A 20,244-nucleotide genomic window follows, 5' to 3' on the forward strand; every position below is an offset into this window, starting at 1 on the left:
TGTACACTGACTGGTATCGTCGTCCCATGGAAGCAATCAGATCCCGAATTGTGGCCTGGGGAATATTCACCAACTTTGACTGCAGTCCTTGTGCCAACTGTCGTAGGTTCTGTGGTTGTTGCTGACGTGCTCGCAGTCGTTGATCCAGTGCACCCCATACATGTTTGATTGGGTTTAAATCTGGAGACCTGGAGGGCCATGATAGGACCTATGTTGTATTTCCTGAAAAAAGCTTTTGTCAGTCTCTCCGTGTGAGGTCGGGCGTTGTCTTCTTGGAAAAATTACGCTCGTTTGCTGCATGATGGGAAGGAAGAATGAAGAATCTCATCCATGTAACGTTGTACTGTTATATTCACCAGAACGTGCACCAAGTCTGGTCTACCAGTGTAGGAGATGGCTGCCCACATCATCACACTACCACCGCCTTGTCACTAAACTAAACTTGTCTCTATCACAGTTGTGGCCATACTCTGTGACCTTGACACCATAGCAGACCGTCATAATGATACCTCGATAAGCGCATAAACGTTTGTCTCGTGTGTCTGATAACGTTTCCACAATCTTGTAATGGTGCTTGATGGTACGTCGAAAAGCCTGGCTACCTCATTCTTTCCACACAAATCAATCCCAATCCATGCAGAAATGAGTAATTCATTTTTGGTATTAAGTGTGTATGGATGTCGGCAATACTGTGTCAGATATTTACGATTTTACTACTTTTGTGTTTCTGTTTTTGAAGATTTTATGTTAAAATGTCTAACCAAATAATACTTAAATCAATAAAACTATGTAGAAGCAGAGTACATCCAGATCGCCAGGTTTGAACACAAATGAGCATCTTTGGGATGTACTCGCCCGATGTCTACGACAGCGTCAACCACAGCCTGCAACACTTGATAAACTGGCTCGAAAACTGGAGGAATGGAGGACTCCAAAGGCCAGAATTCAGAGACTAATACAGTCTAGACCTTGCCGTGTGATTATGCAAGCAAAGAACAGTGGTTCACACTCTATAATGCATTAAAATAAACCAATTAACGATGCAACTTTCCGCTATATGGCTAACTTAAGATATGTTCAATTGCAAATCAAACATATGATACAATCAACAGGTACAGTTACTTTTGCCCCCCAGTTTATATCCGATACTATAGTTTGCTGTAACCATTCAATTTTGAAGGCGATTCAGTCAATCGTGGAGGCTACACTCATGAACCATGTAGGATCTCCCATCAGAAAACGTATCCATCAATATCAGCATCCACGGGGCTAATTAAACATCATTTAGTTTAATAAACAGTTGCTTCATGTTCTTTAAAAATATGTGTGATCAATCAAGTATTAAGCACTGGGTTCTTCACTCGGAATGGTACGACCTTTTTTGCCTTCAAAGACTTAAGTGACTGCTCCGACAAATTAACGGTCCCAGCATGATTGTATCAAGTCGTTCAAGCATCCAAAATTTGGTATATCAATTCCACAGTTACTGATTACTCCAATTGAAGCCATAAATATATAACGTCAATGATAGAGAGTAACCAGTCTCAATTATCCGACGACACAGAATCCATTGGGTGTAAACGGCAGGATGTAAACTTGTTTGTTTGTTTGTTGTTTTACGCCGCACTCAGCAATATTCCAGCTTTGTGACGACGGTCTGTAAATAATCGAGTCTGGACCAGATAATCCAGTGATTGACATCATGAGCATCGATCCACGCAAAGCATGTAAACTAACCAGACCAGCAGCCCATTCATATTGAAGCTTCAAAGGCCTACGCAAATATATTTCACTACCATGTTTTGTATTTCAAGTCATCCTAGTAAGTCTAAATTCCGAACAATACATCCTTGCATCGAACATGTTTCAGTCATATACGGGGCTTCCCACCAGTTGGTATCATGTCCGTGACACCTATATACTTATCTTATATTATATTTAAGCCACATAAGAAATATTACCATGTTTGTTTTGTTTCAGAACGCAGTAACAGCAGAAAACGTCGCTCGGCCTCAAGGCCCAAAATGCGAACGAGATCGCTGACACCAAAAGTATGGAACACACAAAAGATTGCATGGGAAGATAACTCTAACGTTCTGGTAGGACACTACTGGTAGTAGTAGTAGTAGTAGTAGTAGTAGTAGTAGTAGTAGTAGTAGTAGTAGTAGTACTAGTACTAGTAGCAGCAGCAACAACAATAGTATCAGTATTTGTAAAGTAGTAGTTATAGTTATAGTAATAGTAGTAGTAGTAGTAGTAGTAGTAGTAGTAGTAGTAGTAGTAGTACTAGTACTAGTAGCAGCAGCAACAACAATAGTATCAGTATTTGTAAAGTAGTAGTTATAGTTATAGTAATAGTAGTAGTAGTAGTAGTAGTAGTAGTAGTAGTAGTAGTGGAAGTAGTAGTAGTAGTAGTAGTAGTTATAGTAGTAGTAGTAATAGTAGTAGTAGTAGTAGTAGTAGTAATACTGGTATTAGTAGTAGTAGTAGTTATAGTAGTAGTAGTAGTAGTTGTAGTAGTAGTAGCAGTAGTAGTAGTAGTAGTAGTAGTAGTAGTAGTAGTAGTAGTAGCAGTAGTATTAGTAGTAGCAGTAGTAGTATCATGTTGTCTAGTGAAAGAGGGCACGCAACTATTCATTAATAACTACTCCGCTATCTCTGTGTACATGTGTTATTTCTGCTGTGGTATGCTATATATGGATTGTATACTGTTTATTGATTGATTTGTCTCATGACAAATGAACTGTTTAAAGAATTACACTTATTTAGAATGTAAGCTTAAGCATTATAGCACACCTTCAGTTATTCAATGCCCCTGTGGAGATCCGGGTTAGAATTGATCCCTAGCAACCTAAGCTGATCGTAAGAGGTCGCCGTCATATAGCTGGAATAGTCCTGGATGCGGCGTTAAATAACATACATACAAATAAACGTTCCTGGTGCATGCTGTAACACATTGATCTTTGTGCGAATCCCCGATCGCGTCATACCAAATGACGTAAAAGGTGGTACTTGTTGTTACCCTGTCTGGCTATCGGCATTAAGGGGCTAAAACAAGGACTGGTAGGCTCGGAGTCAGTCTGAGTCGGGTATTCATGTTAAATTGCGGCATAGTTTCTTAGTGAGCTAGCACTATATATCGGCATCAGTCCGGACTAGTACAAGCAGCCACACATACATACACGTGCATACACGTCGCTATAAGTGCAACATCTTGGACGCGGCGTCAAACCCAATTTCACCTCACCTCTCACCTTTGTGCAAACAGGTTACTGGTTTAGCTAAAACTGGGAAAGTCAAGTTTACGTCAAACTTTTTCGGGACGTTCGCTCTTAATGAAGTTGTCATAGCTCCGACCCCCATCGACTTCAACCGGCTCTTCCTGGACATGGAGACCTACATCCGAGACAGCCCATATGTTCTTGCAGTCAACTGTTTCCTCGTTGCCATGACAATAATGGTAGCTATCTTCCTCCGAAGAATTGACGAAACTGACAAGGAACTGGTAAGTCTTTGAAAGGCATTTAGAAGTGAGTGAGTGAGTATGGTTTTACACCGCTTTTAGCAATATTTCCAGCAATGTCACGGCGGGGAACACCAGAAATGGGCTTCACACATTGTACCCATGTTGGGATTCGAACCCGGGTCTTCGGCGTGCCGCATTTAGAGGTGCACATAAGGAAGAGAATTTATGGATGTGAACTTCTTCATTATGAGGAACACAACGTTTGGGAGTATACACTTACTCCTTCATCGGATGAATAATCAGGAAAACATTATGCATCTGCTATAGGAGAAAGTACATACTCCGAAACGTAGGTCAGAAGAGCAATTATAGAATTAATAAGGAAGAGAATATATGGATGTCAACTTCTTTATTATGAGGAACACAACGTTTCGGAGTATATGCTTACTCCTTTATCAGGTGAATGAATGCAACGAGGCAGAGAGCATATATATGTACATATACATATATGTTATGCATATTGTTATATACATGACTAGTAAACGTTTAGGTAGTTGGAACGCTGTATGTCCAGTCATTCACTCATTGTAACTGTATAGGTCCTTTCAGAGGCACTTCATCAGCATGTGAATTTTAAGCCCTTCGCTTCCTCATACCATGTCAAAATTGTTTTATTAAATCAGACATAAAACGCTGGAAATTAAATAATTATTGCTGCAATGTATACACATCTTAGGCCCCGACAAATAAATTACTTGTTGAAGTCATCACCTCTAGTTGTCAAAAATGGTATTTCAGATGTGCGTGATTGCATGGCTATAACGTGTTAGAAGCCCGTGACCAAGGGTTCGAATCCCAATTCGTCTTGATTATAGTTCTAGGTTTTTCATGACCACAACCCTGCTCTTCGGTTTAACCAAACCGCCTGAGACATAGATACTTCAGGTTTTCACGTCAAGCAGATATAACTGAAATACTGTTAGTGGCGTTGAACCAAACATACTGGCTGACTCACTCACAAATGAAATTACTGCCAATGAAGACGAACCCCCCTTCTCAAGGTTCTAAAAAATGTAAAACATTCCAAATTGTAAGAACGCTGAACCCGTGAAGATCGAGCTTAGAATTGGTATTCAGCAACCCAGCCTCTTACGAGGCTACTAACTGGATAGGGTAGTCAGGCTCGCTGACCTGGTTGATGCATGTTATTATTTCCATATTGCGTAGATCGATGTACATGATATCAATCACTGGATTGTCTGGTCTAGACTCGATTATTCACAGGCCGCCGTCACCCTGCCGAGAAACTCTCCTGTTCTTGTTTCCATCACTAATGTGCGTCATGTACCTTCATCTGTTCCCAGTGGCGTTATCTCCACCTGCTTGACAACGTCAACGGCGCCACCTACTGCTACAGTCTAAGTGTACACACGTCACTCAGATCGCCACGCCACTTGACGTCGACGCCATGTTTCATCCTCCATGGCAAAGATGGCAAAACGAAATCCAGAATACTGACAGATGGACAACGAAAGGTACAGCTAACGTACAGTGTGAATGTTTGTTGGTTGACCATTTTCTAATACAACAATGACGTGCGTTTTCTGTTCACAATAACATAGTTAGCTCGAATTGACATAATATGCTGAAGCGGTCACTGTTGGCAAGGCCGTCTGGGGTCCCAATTCATTCTCAGAGTTGCGCCCCTTACGCGTGCTAGAAACCAATGATAGTGGATTCGAATCCCAGATTCCCACTAAATATTTTTCTGTTTGTCATCACCTAGGGTTTCGTCGAAGTTTTAAGCATTAAGATCAGCGTCAATTCGGGCTCATCTGTTACATTAAACTAACAAGCGAATGCTAAAAATGAAAAGTGGCGTTAAACCAAACTCACTCCTTCATACAGAACTTCTTGCCGGGAACAGTGTCAAACTTCTACATGACGACGGAAAGCAGACTTGGTGCACTGACGCACCTCAAGGTGTGGCATGACGACAAAGGTGACGTAACCAAGTGGCACATCGACAGGATTGTCGTCATAGATCTGCAGACAAACGACAGGTATGTAATCACAACGTGGGACACTCAACACAGACATATCAATATACATCTATAGTTTAATTGAACATGAAAAAACATGGGAGCCACCCCATGAAAAAACATATTTGACCCTACCCTCAAAGTCGCTGTAATTCGCTGTGCGGAGCTGCACCCTTGAAGCGTTTCAGAAACCCATATTTCATGGTTCTAATACCAGATTCCCTTGAATATGTTTGTTGGTTTGTCAACACCATACCAGTCCTTATAACTTCGGGCACTCCTACCTCATCAAGGTTCTAAAACGATTTTGTAAATAAAAGCAACGAAAGCCTCAATACGTCGATTGTACGATACAGACTATATTATGAGCATGTGTTATTGAATCACAATGAAATAGTGATGATACAATGTGTCCGTTCCCACCGGTGGCACCGTCACAAACACACGCAAAGGCACGTCAAGCATAGACTTGGAAATAACACGGGAACATATGGTACAAGTAAAAATAGGGAATTGCTACGAAAAACATGTTTGTCACTGATGCGTCTAACCTGGAAAAGTCCTCAACATGCTTACCCAAAAAACATTTTTGAAAGTTTTCCTGAGGTCAAATACTTTCTTTGAAATCTTCATGGGAAGGGCATGCTTGATTGTGCCGGGAAGGTACCTACGAAGTGTAGGGCTGGAGCTGGAGCTGGAGCTGGAGGAATAATACTCGCCCCAAAGGGAAAGTTGACTATAGAACTGTTTATCATCCAAAACTGGCTCCCACAGGAGATTTCGCTTGGATGAGATCAAGCGGTGTCAAGCGATATCTACACTACACTCGTTGATAAAAGTGGCAAAAATCCTCGGCAAGCCTCGGAATTTTTCCACTTTTATCAACTCGTGTTGATATATTTGATATCAAAAGACACTTGGGTGAGATTCTCTATATGTCTCACTTGTCATACAGTCGTATCGAGAGTTGTGTGTCACTCTGAATCTTCACTAGTCTCTTATCTCTAGTTCAGGTGGGGCGGTCGGGTAGCCTAGTGGTTAAAGCGTTCGCTCGTCACGCCGAAGACCCGGGTTCGATTCCCGACATGGGTACAATGTGTGAAGCCCATTTCTGGTGTCCCCCGCCGTGATATTGCTAGAATATTGCTAAAAGCGGCGTAAAACCATACTCACTCACTCACTCACTCTAGTTCAGGTGGTTAAATCAAGGGAAAGGGAATACCTATTTTACCGTTTTTGAACGATATCAGATCATGTTAAACTTCTTGGCCACATTCCCTTGTTTTGACAAGCAGAATCCGAGCAGAAATGCCGACTCATATGTATCAAGAAACAGCAAAAAGGGGAGCACAGTTGATGTCCATGGGGATGCCCGTTCTTGCCTACAACACCCAAACTGTAAAACAATTGATGTGTTCAAAGTCGTGTTATTCCAAACGCACCTACTACCTACGAACAGCCTCGTGAAGATCCGGGTTAGAGTTGGTCTTCAGCAACCCATACATGCTGTAAAAGGCAAATAACGGGATCGGGTAGTCAGGCTAGCTGACTTGGTTGATGCATGTCTCCAGATTGCGAAGATTGATGCTCATGATATCAATCAATGGATTGTCTGGTCCAGACACGATTATTTAGAGGCCACCGTCATATAGCTGGAATATTGCTGAGTGCGGCGTTAAACAACAAACCTACGAACATGTATACAAGTTTTGTCACACATAATTGAAATATATCATCAGAAGTTTATGTTGAAAGAAATAATAAGCCCTAAAACAAGAAAACATTAATTATATAAAATGTTACCTCTGTCCGTTGCCCCTCCCATGGTGATTGTCAGTGTGACCGAGGCAGTGTAACGACGCTGTGAAAAGTAAGTAGGGATGTGCCAGAGACGAATATAGTCCCATAAGCTGCTCAACAGCCGACGTCAACCCTTGGTCTAATAAATTGTTCATACATAAGGCTCCTAGTTACCTACAAGAGTGTACCCTGAAGCCAGCATACCACACAAATGATAGTTTCCTTAGAAGTGATAGTTGTATGATCTGTGATGACTTATTTTCTGATCAAGCACACAATTACAACTTTTTGAAACACACTTCTGCTGTTATACTTTGACAAAACCTTTTCTTGAGAAAACTCTTTGTAGTCTGTTGTTCTACGTGTGAGTCGCACGATGCACGCGTGTCAAGCTCCGTTGCCCTTTTAATCTTTACAGTGCTCGGTACACGGCTCTCAACAATTTCGCTTGCAAATTTTGAAAACATACTCATAAAAAATGTGTCTTATTACCTTTTCATGAACATTGCTGTTTGTTAGATGATGTAACACAACAATAGATATATTATTTTGTAAGCTTTTAATGATTATCCAAATATCTGAAAATATGTACAGATATTGGTTGATAGTGAATAGTTAATATTGGTAATAGTTTATGCACACCGTTCTGTTACGTGTCGCCGTAGTGGAAGTTGACTAGTACACATCCACAAATTATGGGTTCGAGTCCCACTGTCGACACAAAATTGAAAATTCCGACAAAATTTGAAAACGATCTCTTTACTGTCAAAATAACAAAAAATAGTTTCGTCTGTTTCAAGTATATATTAACTGAGATGTTGGTACAACATTTGTGAACACGTAAAAGTCAACCTCGGCTTCTGCGACACACGACAGAACGGTGAGAAATTTAAACAAGTTTCTTCTAACATTTATTTGCAGGTACATATTCATATGTCACAAATGGCTTGCCCTTGATGAGGATGACGGCAGAATCTGTCGAACGTTTGAAGCATTCTCGCCAGACGGTCAAGAAATAGCCATGTTTGACATCGTCTCGAAGCAGAAGCTTTTTGACGATCATCTATGGCTATCTGTCATTAAACGGCCGATGTTTAGCCGCTTCACTCGAGTCCAAAGATTCCTCTGTGCAGTTGCAATGCTGTTCCTAGGCATGGTGACCAGCGCTATGTGGTATGAAGACTACGACAGCGGTACCCAGAAAAGCAGAGGCATAGAAATAGGCCCTGTTAGACTGAACTACAGACAAATTTATGTTGGAGTGGCATCTGCAGTGATAATTGTCATCCCGGGAGTTCTGATGACCTGGGCCTTCAGGAGAAGAGGGTTGAAGGGAGAGATGGTGGAGGAAGAGAGCAACGGAAGAGGAAGAGGATGCCGATGTATTGGGTACATCACTGGAAAGCTGCTCCTTCCCTGGTGGTTCATATTTGTTGGCTATATGGTGGTGGTGGTATCTATCGGAGCCAGTGCCTTCTTCACCTTTTTGTACAGCTTGGAATGGGGAGGTGCTACGTCTATCAACTGGCTCATGTCACTTGTATTTTGTACAACCGGAAGTACCGTGCTTATAGAACCGATCAAGGTAGGATACATTGTTTCAGACTTGAATGTTCTTAGTAATATGGGGATCTGAGGGGATCCGCAGTACCCCTATTATTTCCGTCAGAGCTGTCATTTATGAGTAACATGTGTACCCGTCTGCAAGGGGTCGTTGATCATGTGCTAGCAATTCATTCAATTAAGAGTACGACAGCTAATTAGGTACTTTTGTAGGCTGGTTTATGAAAATCAGTTTTGGTATGCCTGATATATGCTATCATTAATAAGTGGTCTTTACATGTTGCTCTTAGTTACATTTATTCCCGAAGCTATCTTAGAGCCTCATTAAATTGCTGCCCCAATAACCATTCAGAAATAAAGTCGCATGCGCACTGCCACATAACACGTGTCTGTTTAAGTTGTCAATTGTTTGTTGTACTTATATGCGCATACTTATGTTTGAACAGAAAATGCAACATGTTTTAAAAATGAATATTTACTAGTTCCGCCGCATTCAACAGATTTAGAATATATATATTTTTACGTGGCAGATGTATGTACATGTATATCTACACAACATTTGAGATTGATATGTGTATTACTTTTTGATAGGTATAAGACAGTGTCAAAAATAGTTCCTAAGGCAGTTGCTTTTTCGTTCTACGTTGCTAAGACTTGTCTTACCTAAGACAGCTTCGTGAACAGGCCACAAGGTGAAGATACTTTTTGCCCGAGAAAACATGCTACGACTGTGTAGTTTCATGAAAAGGTTGATCACCAATTTATCAAACGTGTTAGTCCATTTAAATACTGATGTCATTTGTCGTGCCTCCCTAGATACTGATCTTGTCCGTCGCCTTCTCCACCGTGTTCAGGAGGACAGTCCAGGAGGACATGGGGAACGTCGCCCCCGTGAAGAACGTCAACACCAGGGGGGTCATGTCTTTAGGTTGGTGCAGAATTGTTTCATATGCTAAGGAACAATATTACCATGGCAAGGGCGTTAACTGACTTGTCCAGTTTCAACCTTTGCCGAAATAGGCTGGAATTTCCAGGTTCGGTCGTTGCGCCACCAGTGGCCAATACCAGTTATGCCCCTTCTATGTCCCTCCAACAAACCAATCTCGTATCACTTGCATTTGCTTCAAACAAAATGGCAGCGCCCTGTCAAGGTCAAGACGATCTGATCGATAATCAAGATGTATAGTGTAATAAAGGGGTCTTGCATGAAATCACTTGAGCACCTCGATTAAAATCATGAAAAGTTTTGCAAAACATCAGTCGACGCCCATTCAGCGGTACACATGCTTTGCAAATCCTGCAGTCGACCGAAATCTGCACGTTGAAATCCATGTTGTTTGCGAACCGGATGTCCTGTTCGTCACGGGAGCTTGATTGGACTATGCATAGACTCGTTAGTTCAGCCGAAATGTAACTCCTGAATTCCAGCCCATTTCGGGTGGAAACTGGACTTTTATAGTCAGTTAACGCCTTTGCCTCGGTAAGATGCCAAGCAACGGGGCTGGAGTCATTGTCTTTAGAAAATGATCTGTTTCCAAAAATCTTAGAACAAATAATTTTTCATTAGGTTTTTCTTCTAGAAATAGATATTTTCTTTGACACTGTGAATGTTCGAAAAATAATCTAATATGGATGCCCCTTAATTTTGTTTTGTAATCTAATCTTTGAAGTGTACCACAGGAATCCAGGCCCCAAGACCAACAAATGGTCGTTGCCTCTTAATAGTAGGTTCAGTAATGTAAACTTCAGTAAGAAATGTCATCGGAGCAAATGAATAAAACTGACTTACGCTTTGCCAAGTTGAGTGCGATTCCTAACTCAAAATGAACATAAATGTTTGATCAGTTCAGGCCGACGTAATATGGGCAGATAATTCCCTTTTTACGTTTGTGATTATTAAATTCATTGCTGGGAGCACAGATGGTTAAAATACTAAATTGCTTCCTGTCGGCGTGCCAATAACGAATGATCGTAGCTTCGAATCCTAGATCCCCTAATTTTGTTGTTAGGTTTGTCTCACCATACCCATGATCGTCAGCTTCATCAAAGAGGAAAACGAGCGTTAAACTTACTTACAAATTCCTGAACGTTACTAATCTTAGCTGTGTTAAGGAAAATCAAAAGTAAATACTTACCGTAGATCGTGTGTGTCATAAACGTCTCAAGCATTGCCGGGTTGTAGAGCAATCCGTTATTACATGTTTCTAGTACGCACGAGCCTGCATCATCAATCAGCGATCACAGAGCCGCCCGATGAAGACACGGAAGAGATAAAGAAGCGCCGGGAACAGCTGGTTCTGAAACACAGGCTGTTCTTGGTCAGCAAGAGTCTCGGGGCCAAGCTGGCTTTTATATTCGTCCTTGCCCTCATCTGTTTTCACGGCAATGTCAGGGAATCCTACCTCCTCAACACCTTGGTGAAAACATACGCGAATAAGACTTTCCTCTCAGGGGTACGTTGCAAACTCATTTTTTTCTGTTAATGGAAAAACACTTCCCTTCACCAATTAGTGAATTGGTACCCGGTAGAATGAAACGGTAATGGGACCAAATCTTCTTTGCATCAGAAGATAACTTGAGTTGTAAACTCCTCAGGGAGTTGAGAATGTAATTTAAGCTCATACTGATCCAATGACTGGGCTAATAATAATGTAGCACCATGAAAATTCACGTGGAAAGGCGAATTACAAATGAAATTAATACTAGTTTTATTACTATCATTATAAGTAGGACATTGAAGTGATTTCCACAACCCATTGGGGGCACGGGTGGCCCAGTCGTCTAAGGCGCCGCGATTCGCTGTGCAGAGTTGCGTCCCTTGGGCACGCTAGAAACCTATGATTGTGGGTTCGAATCCCGGTTCGCCCCGATTATGTTTCTAGGTTTGTCAGCACCATACCCGTGCTCGTGGTAAAGTGGTAAACGTCTGTGACCTGCATCACTTCGGGCTTTCCTTCGGGCTGACACGCCGCGATATTACTGTAATACTGTTAAAAACGGCGTTTAACACAACTCACTCACTCACTCTACAACCCATTAAATGGTTAATGCGTCTACATGCATATGTATTGATATGAAATGTCATGGATCTATGTCTTTTGGCTTTTACAATTTATTTGTACGTGGCGATCGAGAAGCTGTACTACCAATGAAGACAAAGTAGACCAATGGATATCTGCTTCTTCATTTGTCTTCAAAAATCGTCATTAGTCTTCCAATGTAGTTTTTTAAAAAGGGTACCAGTGATTTAGGATTTCAATTAATGTCAACTCATGGAAGCGTTAATATAAAAGCCGCTGTGCACACTTTGTAAATTCCACAAAAGAAAAAAACATATTGTAGTCAGTTCTTATGAAGAATACGTCAAGAATAACAAGTTAACAGACTGTTATTAAATTAATATCAGACAAAAACTCGGTAACATCCTTCAGCGCAATAATGCAACACACGCCCCGCCCATTCTGTTAAGAGCCAATCAGAAAACAGAAGTCCGTTAGTGGGCGTGGCCTATTTTTCAGTTTATGGAAACGTAAACGTTTAAGCTATTGTTTGCCTTTGAATCTTTTGCAATTTATATAATTACATAAACTGAGGAGAAAAAGAAGCTTTGCCTCTTGGTTGATTTTATCATTTGTTTGATATTCATTTGAAAATATTGTAGTAGGGGTCATGTAAAATTTAGTTGCAAATTCATATCTTACCCAAGTCTTCATTAAACCAATGTATTTGTACACAGATTTACAGATTACCTACTGTTGCAGGAATGAGTGACAGTTATACAGACATAATCAGATTTAACAAGAGTTATTTCAATGTTCAATTACATAAAAAAACCAACTCGGTATACTTTGCCCCAAAGCATTGGTTCTCTGAATTTGTTTTGTTTCAGAGCGTCAACAAAGTATCCGGTGTTTGGGCCTGGTTTGACCACGATTTCATACCGTCACTGCTACCTAGACACCAGTTTAATGGCGATCTTATGTCCGTTTATGATCAGAGATTTGCTGTGGATGGTGTCAACTATCGGCTTGGAGCGATCAGCTTGCGGCAGTACAGAGTCAGAGGTGAGGTTTAATATTCAACAGTATCTAGTAAAGCCCATATGCGTTAAGTCACGGGAAAGGGAAAAAACACACGTTCAGTATATGGCATGTATTCCGCATGTAAGTATTCACATATTATTGCAAACATTCAACAATATATAGCATATCCCACATGTCAAAATTCACATATTATTGCTCACATTCAACACTATATAGCATATCCCACATGTAAATATTCACATATTATTGCAAACATTCAACAATATATAACATATCTCACATGTAAATATTTACATATTATTGCAAACATTCAACACTATATGGCATATCCCACATGTAAATATTCACATATTATTGCAAACATTCAACAATATATAACATATCTCACATGTAAATATTCACATATTATTGCAAACATTCAACAATATATAGCATATCCCACATGTAAATATTCACAAATTATTGCAAACATTCAACAATATATGGCATATCCAAAATGTAAATACACACATATTATTGCAAACATTCAACAATATATGGCATATCCCACATGTAAATATTTACATATTATTGCAAACATTCAACAATATATAACATATCCCACATGTAAATATTCACATATTATTGCCAACATTCAACAATATATAGCATATCCCACATGTAAAAATTCACATATTTTTGCTCACATTCAACACTATATAGCATATCCCACATGTAAATATTCACATATTATTGCAAACAGTCAACAATATATAACATATCTCACATGTAAATATTCACATAATTTTGCCAACATTCAACAATATATAGCATATCCCGCATGTAAATATTCACATATTATTGCAAACATTCAACAATATATGGCATATCCCGCATGTAAATATTCACATATTATTGCAAACAGTCAACAATATATAACATATCTCACATGTAAATATTCACATAATTTTGCCAACATTCAACAATATATAGCATATCCCGCATGTAAATATTCACATATTATTGCAAACATTCAACAATATATAACATATCCCACATGTAAATATTCACATATTATTGCCAACATTCAACAATATATAGCATATCCCACATGTAAAAATTCACATATTTTTGCTCACATTCAACACTATATAGCATATCCCACATGTAAATATTCACATATTATTGCAAACAGTCAACAATATATAACATATCTCACATGTAAATATTCACATAATTTTGCCAACATTCAACAATATATAGCATATCCCGCATGTAAATATTCACATATTATTGCAAACATTCAACAATATATGGCATATCCCACATGTAAATATTCACATATTATTGCAAACATTCAACAATATATAACATATCCCACATGTAAATATTCACATATTATTGCCAACATTCAACAATATATGGCATATCCCACATGTAAATAATCACATATTATTGCAAACGTTCAACAATATATAGCATATCCCACATGTAAATATTCACATATTATTGCAAACATTCAACAATATATAACATATCCCACATGTAAATATTCACATATTATTGCAAACATTCAACAATATATAACATATCCCACATGTAAATATTCACATATTATTGCCAACATTCAACAATATATAGCATATCCCACATGTAAAAATTCACATATTTTTGCTCACATTCAACACTATATAGCATATCCCACATGTAAATATTCACATATTATTGCAAACAGTCAACAATATATAACATATCTCACATGTAAATATTCACATAATTTTGCCAACATTCAACAATATATAGCATATCCCGCATGTAAATATTCACATATTATTGCAAACATTCAACAATATATGGCATATCCCACATGTAAATATTCACATATTATTGCAAACATTCAACAATATATAACATATCCCACATGTAAATATTCACATATTATTGCCAACATTCAACAATATATGGCATATCCCACATGTAAATAATCACATATTATTGCAAACGTTCAACAATATATAGCATATCCCACATGTAAATATTCACATATTATTGCAAACATTCAACAATATATAACATATCCCACATGTAAATATTCACATATTATTGCAAACATTCAACAATATATAGCATATCCAACATGTACGTTCGTCCTACGAGGAAAACCAAAATGCATTGATTGACATTCCGAGACACGCGTTTAAATAACAAACTTATATACTCGATCCATGAGTGTCAGTTTGTTTTGTTAATGCTTTAATTATCAAATGGTCTAAAGTATTTTGAATGTGTGTCGGAAAAATAAATGCGGTTCAATTTGCTATATATTGTTACGTGTTGATCACATTATATCAAATAACAATATGTATGTCTTATATACTCTTTAAAAAACTGGGGGTCATGAAATAGTAATGATAATATCAAATATTAGAACAAAGATAAGTATTGAGCCCAAACGTCCTCTGCCAGAACGTTGATGTCTGTAAAAGTTAACACCTAAACACACTCTTCAGTTTGCACATGCTGCACGCAGTAGCGCCACGCACGTGCGTGGGGTATCATTCCTGATTTTGACACTTTTAAGGAAGGTCGATTAATCTCTCTGTACCCTTATTTCTGTCAATCTTATTAATTCTGCGTAATATTACGTTTGGGATTTACTTGATGTCATTCATTGTTTGTGTATGAATTATCGATGCGGCGTCTACAAGGCGCGGGGCGTCTCCGGGCTATTTGGCATGCTGCAGTGGCCAACAATACGTTCAATGTTTCACGGTCAGTGATAAGCAGTGCAGTGGCCAATACGTTCAATGTTACACAGTCTGTGATTAGCAGACTATAGAACGGGTACAAACTTACCCAAACTTCATCAGGCTGCTGGAGTACAAGTTACGTTCAGACGATTAGAAATCGTCAACAGGTAGCTCATCTCCATGCTCGAGGGCTCTTGTTGTGCCACCTGACACGTCGTCATATTGCCAACAGACGTCCATGGCGTACACGACGTCGAAACTGGGATAATCGTCACTGGTCACGTGTAATATTTTCGGATGAGACCCGATTCAATTTTCACTTCCTTGATAGGTGTGGTCGTGTCAGGCGAAATCGAAATGTACGTCTCGCAAGTGTCAACCTGAAACCGCTTGACATCTGGTATGGGGAGGCATAACTATGACTGACCGAACCCCACTCCTTATTACAAGGACGGGTCACTGGATAGTACTACCGGGACGACACTCTTTGTTGTCCCCTTTGCAATGCGTGTGGGTGGACGATTTGTCTTTCAGAAGACAACGCCCGTGAACATTGCGCACGAATCGTCAATGTTCACCCCCAACAGCACAATATCCATAGAAAGCCATGGCAAGCCATCAGCGGAGCTCTAACCCATTGAACTGGTCTTGGACCTGATAGGGAGACGTATGAGTCAACGTCAAAGGTCGCCGACCACGTTGTCTGAACTTGACCAAGAGGAGTGGGACAGACTCCCTCAGTTTGCCATTGGGAGACTCATACCCAGTATGCCTCGCCCAGTGAATGCATGATTGACAAATTGTGGCGGTATTACACGCTACTGATCCAAACACGTCAACTTTGAAATTTCCCATCTTACCCCATTCATCCTTCAAGATCGTTGGAGGTCATAACATCAACTATCATACTTCAATACCGGCTGTAATGCGTTCTCAATTCGTTCATTGTTATCATGCAGCTAATACTAGAAACTACAGTCTCTTATAGTCATGGAATTGATAGGTTATTTCTCAGAATCCCCTACTTTCTTTGAAGAGTATATGTAAATTACTTGAAAATATGGTGTAACTTGCCATGTACAGGTATAATTATGCTCTGTGGATTTCCGCCAGTGTACACGGCAAGCCTTTCCATGTAACAAATGTTATATTTGGGATAACACTTTCTTTGTAAAGTACATATTCTCGTAGTTTTTTTGGTTAAGTCCCGTCCGAACCCACACTGCCAGAGTGAGACATCCCGGACGGGACTCAACCCAAAAAAGTACGAGAATCTGTACTTTACAAAGAAAGTGTTATCCCAACTATAACATTGGTTACATTTGACCACTTTCTAAATGGCATTGTGTGTTCAAAGCCCTTCCATGTTGTAAATATAGAACCCCATGTATTAAGTTCATTAACAGGTCCCTGTCAGCACCTTGCGATTACGAAGTGGTACAGTGTACATCTACAATGCCTGCCCGAATACACTTCCCAAACAGCTGAGACTGGGATATTCAAGGAAGGTGAGTGAAGGAATTAGTTCAAATTGCTGGTACATTTTCCACAAAAAAACACAGAACATATTATAAGTTGTAGGAGGATCACAAGGGGTACATGGGGTTTATCTGTCCCGCGTTGGTTGAATGGCATGAACCTTAACGAGCGACGCATAAAACTACATGTACCCCGAGTGATCCGAGTGGCAGAATACTCATCTTCTAAGTCAGCATCCATGGCAGCATCCCCTCCACCCTTACCCTCTATCAGCACCTACGGTGAGAATTACCTCCTAGCTATGGGGTATTTCTTTCATGGGTGAGACTGGTAGAGGTGAGGTCTGTTAGCTATGAAGTCTGGTAAGCTGTGAAGTCTCCACACCAGTAGTCAGAAGTGGTATTTTGAGGTCTTTAAAGGTCAAGGCTAGCACCTTCACTCATGTATAGGTCCTAATGCTGTTATCTCGAAGTTGATGGCTATAATGTACAACGTGTTTGGTACTGAGCAGGAACAGGCTTTCTCAATGGTAGCTTCTACAGAAATAAACAGCAATCAGGGGAGAGTATTAGTGACTGGGAATGTCGAGTTGAGGAGTTATTTGCTTAAGGGTGTAAGTAAAGGATACAATCCGGCTCTTGAAGGCCCTCCAAAATATCCCGATGTTCCAGGCTTAATTCTCAGTCAAGACCGAGGAGGAGGTTTTAAATCCAACTTATAAGCCGTCTAAATGCAAGAAATACCAGAAAGAATAAGAAGACAGTGCTTCGCGCCATAAAGGCATTCAATGAAAGCATGCGAGAGAAAGACCACGTGCAGCATTTACACAAGTGAAGTCATGACATAAGATTGAACACCATTTCATTACCTGTCCCGTCGGCTCAGTCGGAAAGCAGTGTTTACAAAATTAAACACGATTTTGTGAGGTTGCAGGTCCGGTTTCACGTCATGGAATATTCTTTTAACTTTGTGACTTTTACCCAATCACAAATCAACATTAGAGCCATATCAAACGGCCAGTTTATAAGGTTAAAAAGTTAATTTCTTAAAGGTGGGACATTTCCTTCCTCCCTTGATTCACATGCGTGATGGGGGATCTGTAAGCAAGGGAAGCTTGAAGGTCCCAATCATGAGAATATGTCCCAAAATGGTAAAACAAGTGTCCTGGCATGTTTGCTGGGAGAACCTGAGGAGGATATTAATGGCGTTTCCACCAAGACTTTTCTAGATTCTGATTCAACAATGAGTGACATTTTTGAAAATAACCATTGCTCACATCGCCCATAAGAGCCTTTGAAAAATCTCTTACAAAAATTAATGTACTGACTTACAATCTGTGACCTGTTTGCTGTTAGTTGTTCAAGAAATTCAAATGGTAAGTTACCATTTTGCTAAGTACGAATGTGCTTAAAACATAGACCGAAATATGTCACAGTGGGAGTGGATCAAGCTTTCTACAGAAGGCCAAGATTGAGACCCATTGGTATCTAACATACTGGACAATAGTTTTTACAGATGAGGATCTTCTCAGTGCAAATATAGACCAGGGATAGTCAAGAGTCCCGAGGTTAAGTCTTATGCAACAGCAACATAGTTGTAGCTGGGTGCGTTTACATGCTTTTTAGTTGTCCTCAGTTGGTTCTCTTTAATCCTGTCATGCGAGGCTACTTAACGGATCAAGTTGATATGCTTTAATTGTTTGTATTTATGTTTAACTCCGCACCCAGCAATGTTCCAGCGACATGACGGCGGGTTGTAAAAAATCATGTCTGAACCAGACAATCCAGTAATATTAATTCTTAAAACATGGTTGGAATAAATCCTACACCACATCCAGTCACAACAATAAGATGGGAGTATGTTTTGTTTTGTTTTGTTTTTTGTGTGTGTTTGTTTTTGTATAACGCCACACTCAGCAATATTCCAGTTATATGACGGCGGTCTGAAAATAATCGAGTCTGAACCAGACAATCCAGTGATTGATCTACGCCATCTCGATACAATGACATGCATCAACCAAGTCAGCGAGCCCACCACCCGATCCCGTTAGTCGCCTCTTACGACAAGCCTGGGTTGCTGAAGATCAATTCTAACCTGGATTTCTAACGGGTTGGTTGTCATGTTTGGTGACTTGGTAGATAGTCTGTCATCGTTGCCCTATGGTTTGGATAGTTGCTAATATCAATGATAAGATTGTCTGGTCAAGACTGGACAAACAAATTGTCTGTAAATTTAGTATATTTTAATGACGGTTTTCTTTACTAGAATGGCAGAGGTGCAACGCCACCGACAGCTGTACGGAGAAACCTTTCCTGCTGACCAAAAACACAGGTGGTACTGGAGTTGTCGTTGAAGGAACGTTTGGTTACTATGGAGATGGCAGCTACATCGAAAGCTGGAATCAAGATCGAAGACACGCATCAAGCAGGAAGATATTCTTGGAAAGAGAGAAATGGTTAGATTCGCAAACACGTGCTCTGATAGTGGAAGCTTCCCTGTACAACCCAAACGTCCGTCTGTTTACCCGGCTTCAGGTGTTGTTTGAGTTTTCAACACTTGGTGACGTACAATTCGCCATTGATGCCAAGACAGCAAGACTCTATCCATACGTGAACGTCTGGGACTATTTGATCCTTCTGTTACAAGTCATTTTTGCCTTGACTGTGCTAATCCGAATGTGCAAGTTCTGTCATTCAGCGTGCTGTTCCAGAGAACGAATGTTAAGTTTAGGCACGTGTGTGTTTGTTTTTGAAATGTTACTGTCAGCGTGTGGAATGATTGTGTATGGAGTGAAGATTGACCGGACTATTTTCGTCGTGGAGGAAATTCACAACAACCCAGGTAAGCTGATTAATGAATTTACAATCGGTCTACGATAATAATTGGCTTAATTGTCCTGTGCAGAATTAACGGCTTCGAATAAGATTCTCGACTTGTCATTTTAGTTCTCTCGTACCAGTGGCCATCTCAGTGGATATTGCACATAAATCCTTGATCTTTTGTGATCATACTTGAATATCCTCAGTACACATGACAACATAGCCACGCTGGCTTCGTGTTAGAAATGGCGCCGCCACATCCATCTCTCTTATCACTAGCTTAGTACATGATACATCTCCCTC

General features: G+C 40.0%; 1 protein-coding gene across 1 annotated transcript in view; it reads left to right on the forward strand.

Moving 5' to 3' along the window:
• Positions 1 to 20,244, forward strand: part of LOC124131979 (location of vulva defective 1-like) — a 92,567-nt gene that overhangs the window by 40,585 nt on the left and 31,738 nt on the right. The window contains exons 10-19 of the mRNA XM_046495533.2: positions 1,981 to 2,099; positions 3,269 to 3,505; positions 4,831 to 5,001; positions 5,375 to 5,529; positions 8,230 to 8,893; positions 9,688 to 9,799; positions 11,080 to 11,324; positions 12,761 to 12,935; positions 17,050 to 17,151; positions 19,388 to 19,963. Coding sequence (XP_046351489.2) covers positions 1,981 to 2,099; positions 3,269 to 3,505; positions 4,831 to 5,001; positions 5,375 to 5,529; positions 8,230 to 8,893; positions 9,688 to 9,799; positions 11,080 to 11,324; positions 12,761 to 12,935; positions 17,050 to 17,151; positions 19,388 to 19,963 — 2,556 coding nt within the window. The remainder of the gene's footprint in view (positions 1 to 1,980; positions 2,100 to 3,268; positions 3,506 to 4,830; positions 5,002 to 5,374; positions 5,530 to 8,229; positions 8,894 to 9,687; positions 9,800 to 11,079; positions 11,325 to 12,760; positions 12,936 to 17,049; positions 17,152 to 19,387; positions 19,964 to 20,244) is intronic.

The sequence above is a fragment of the Haliotis rufescens genome, unplaced genomic scaffold (assembly GCF_023055435.1).
Source record: "Haliotis rufescens isolate VD_foot unplaced genomic scaffold, xgHalRufe1.0.p SCAF_93, whole genome shotgun sequence".
Lineage (NCBI taxonomy): Eukaryota > Metazoa > Mollusca > Gastropoda > Lepetellida > Haliotidae > Haliotis > Haliotis rufescens.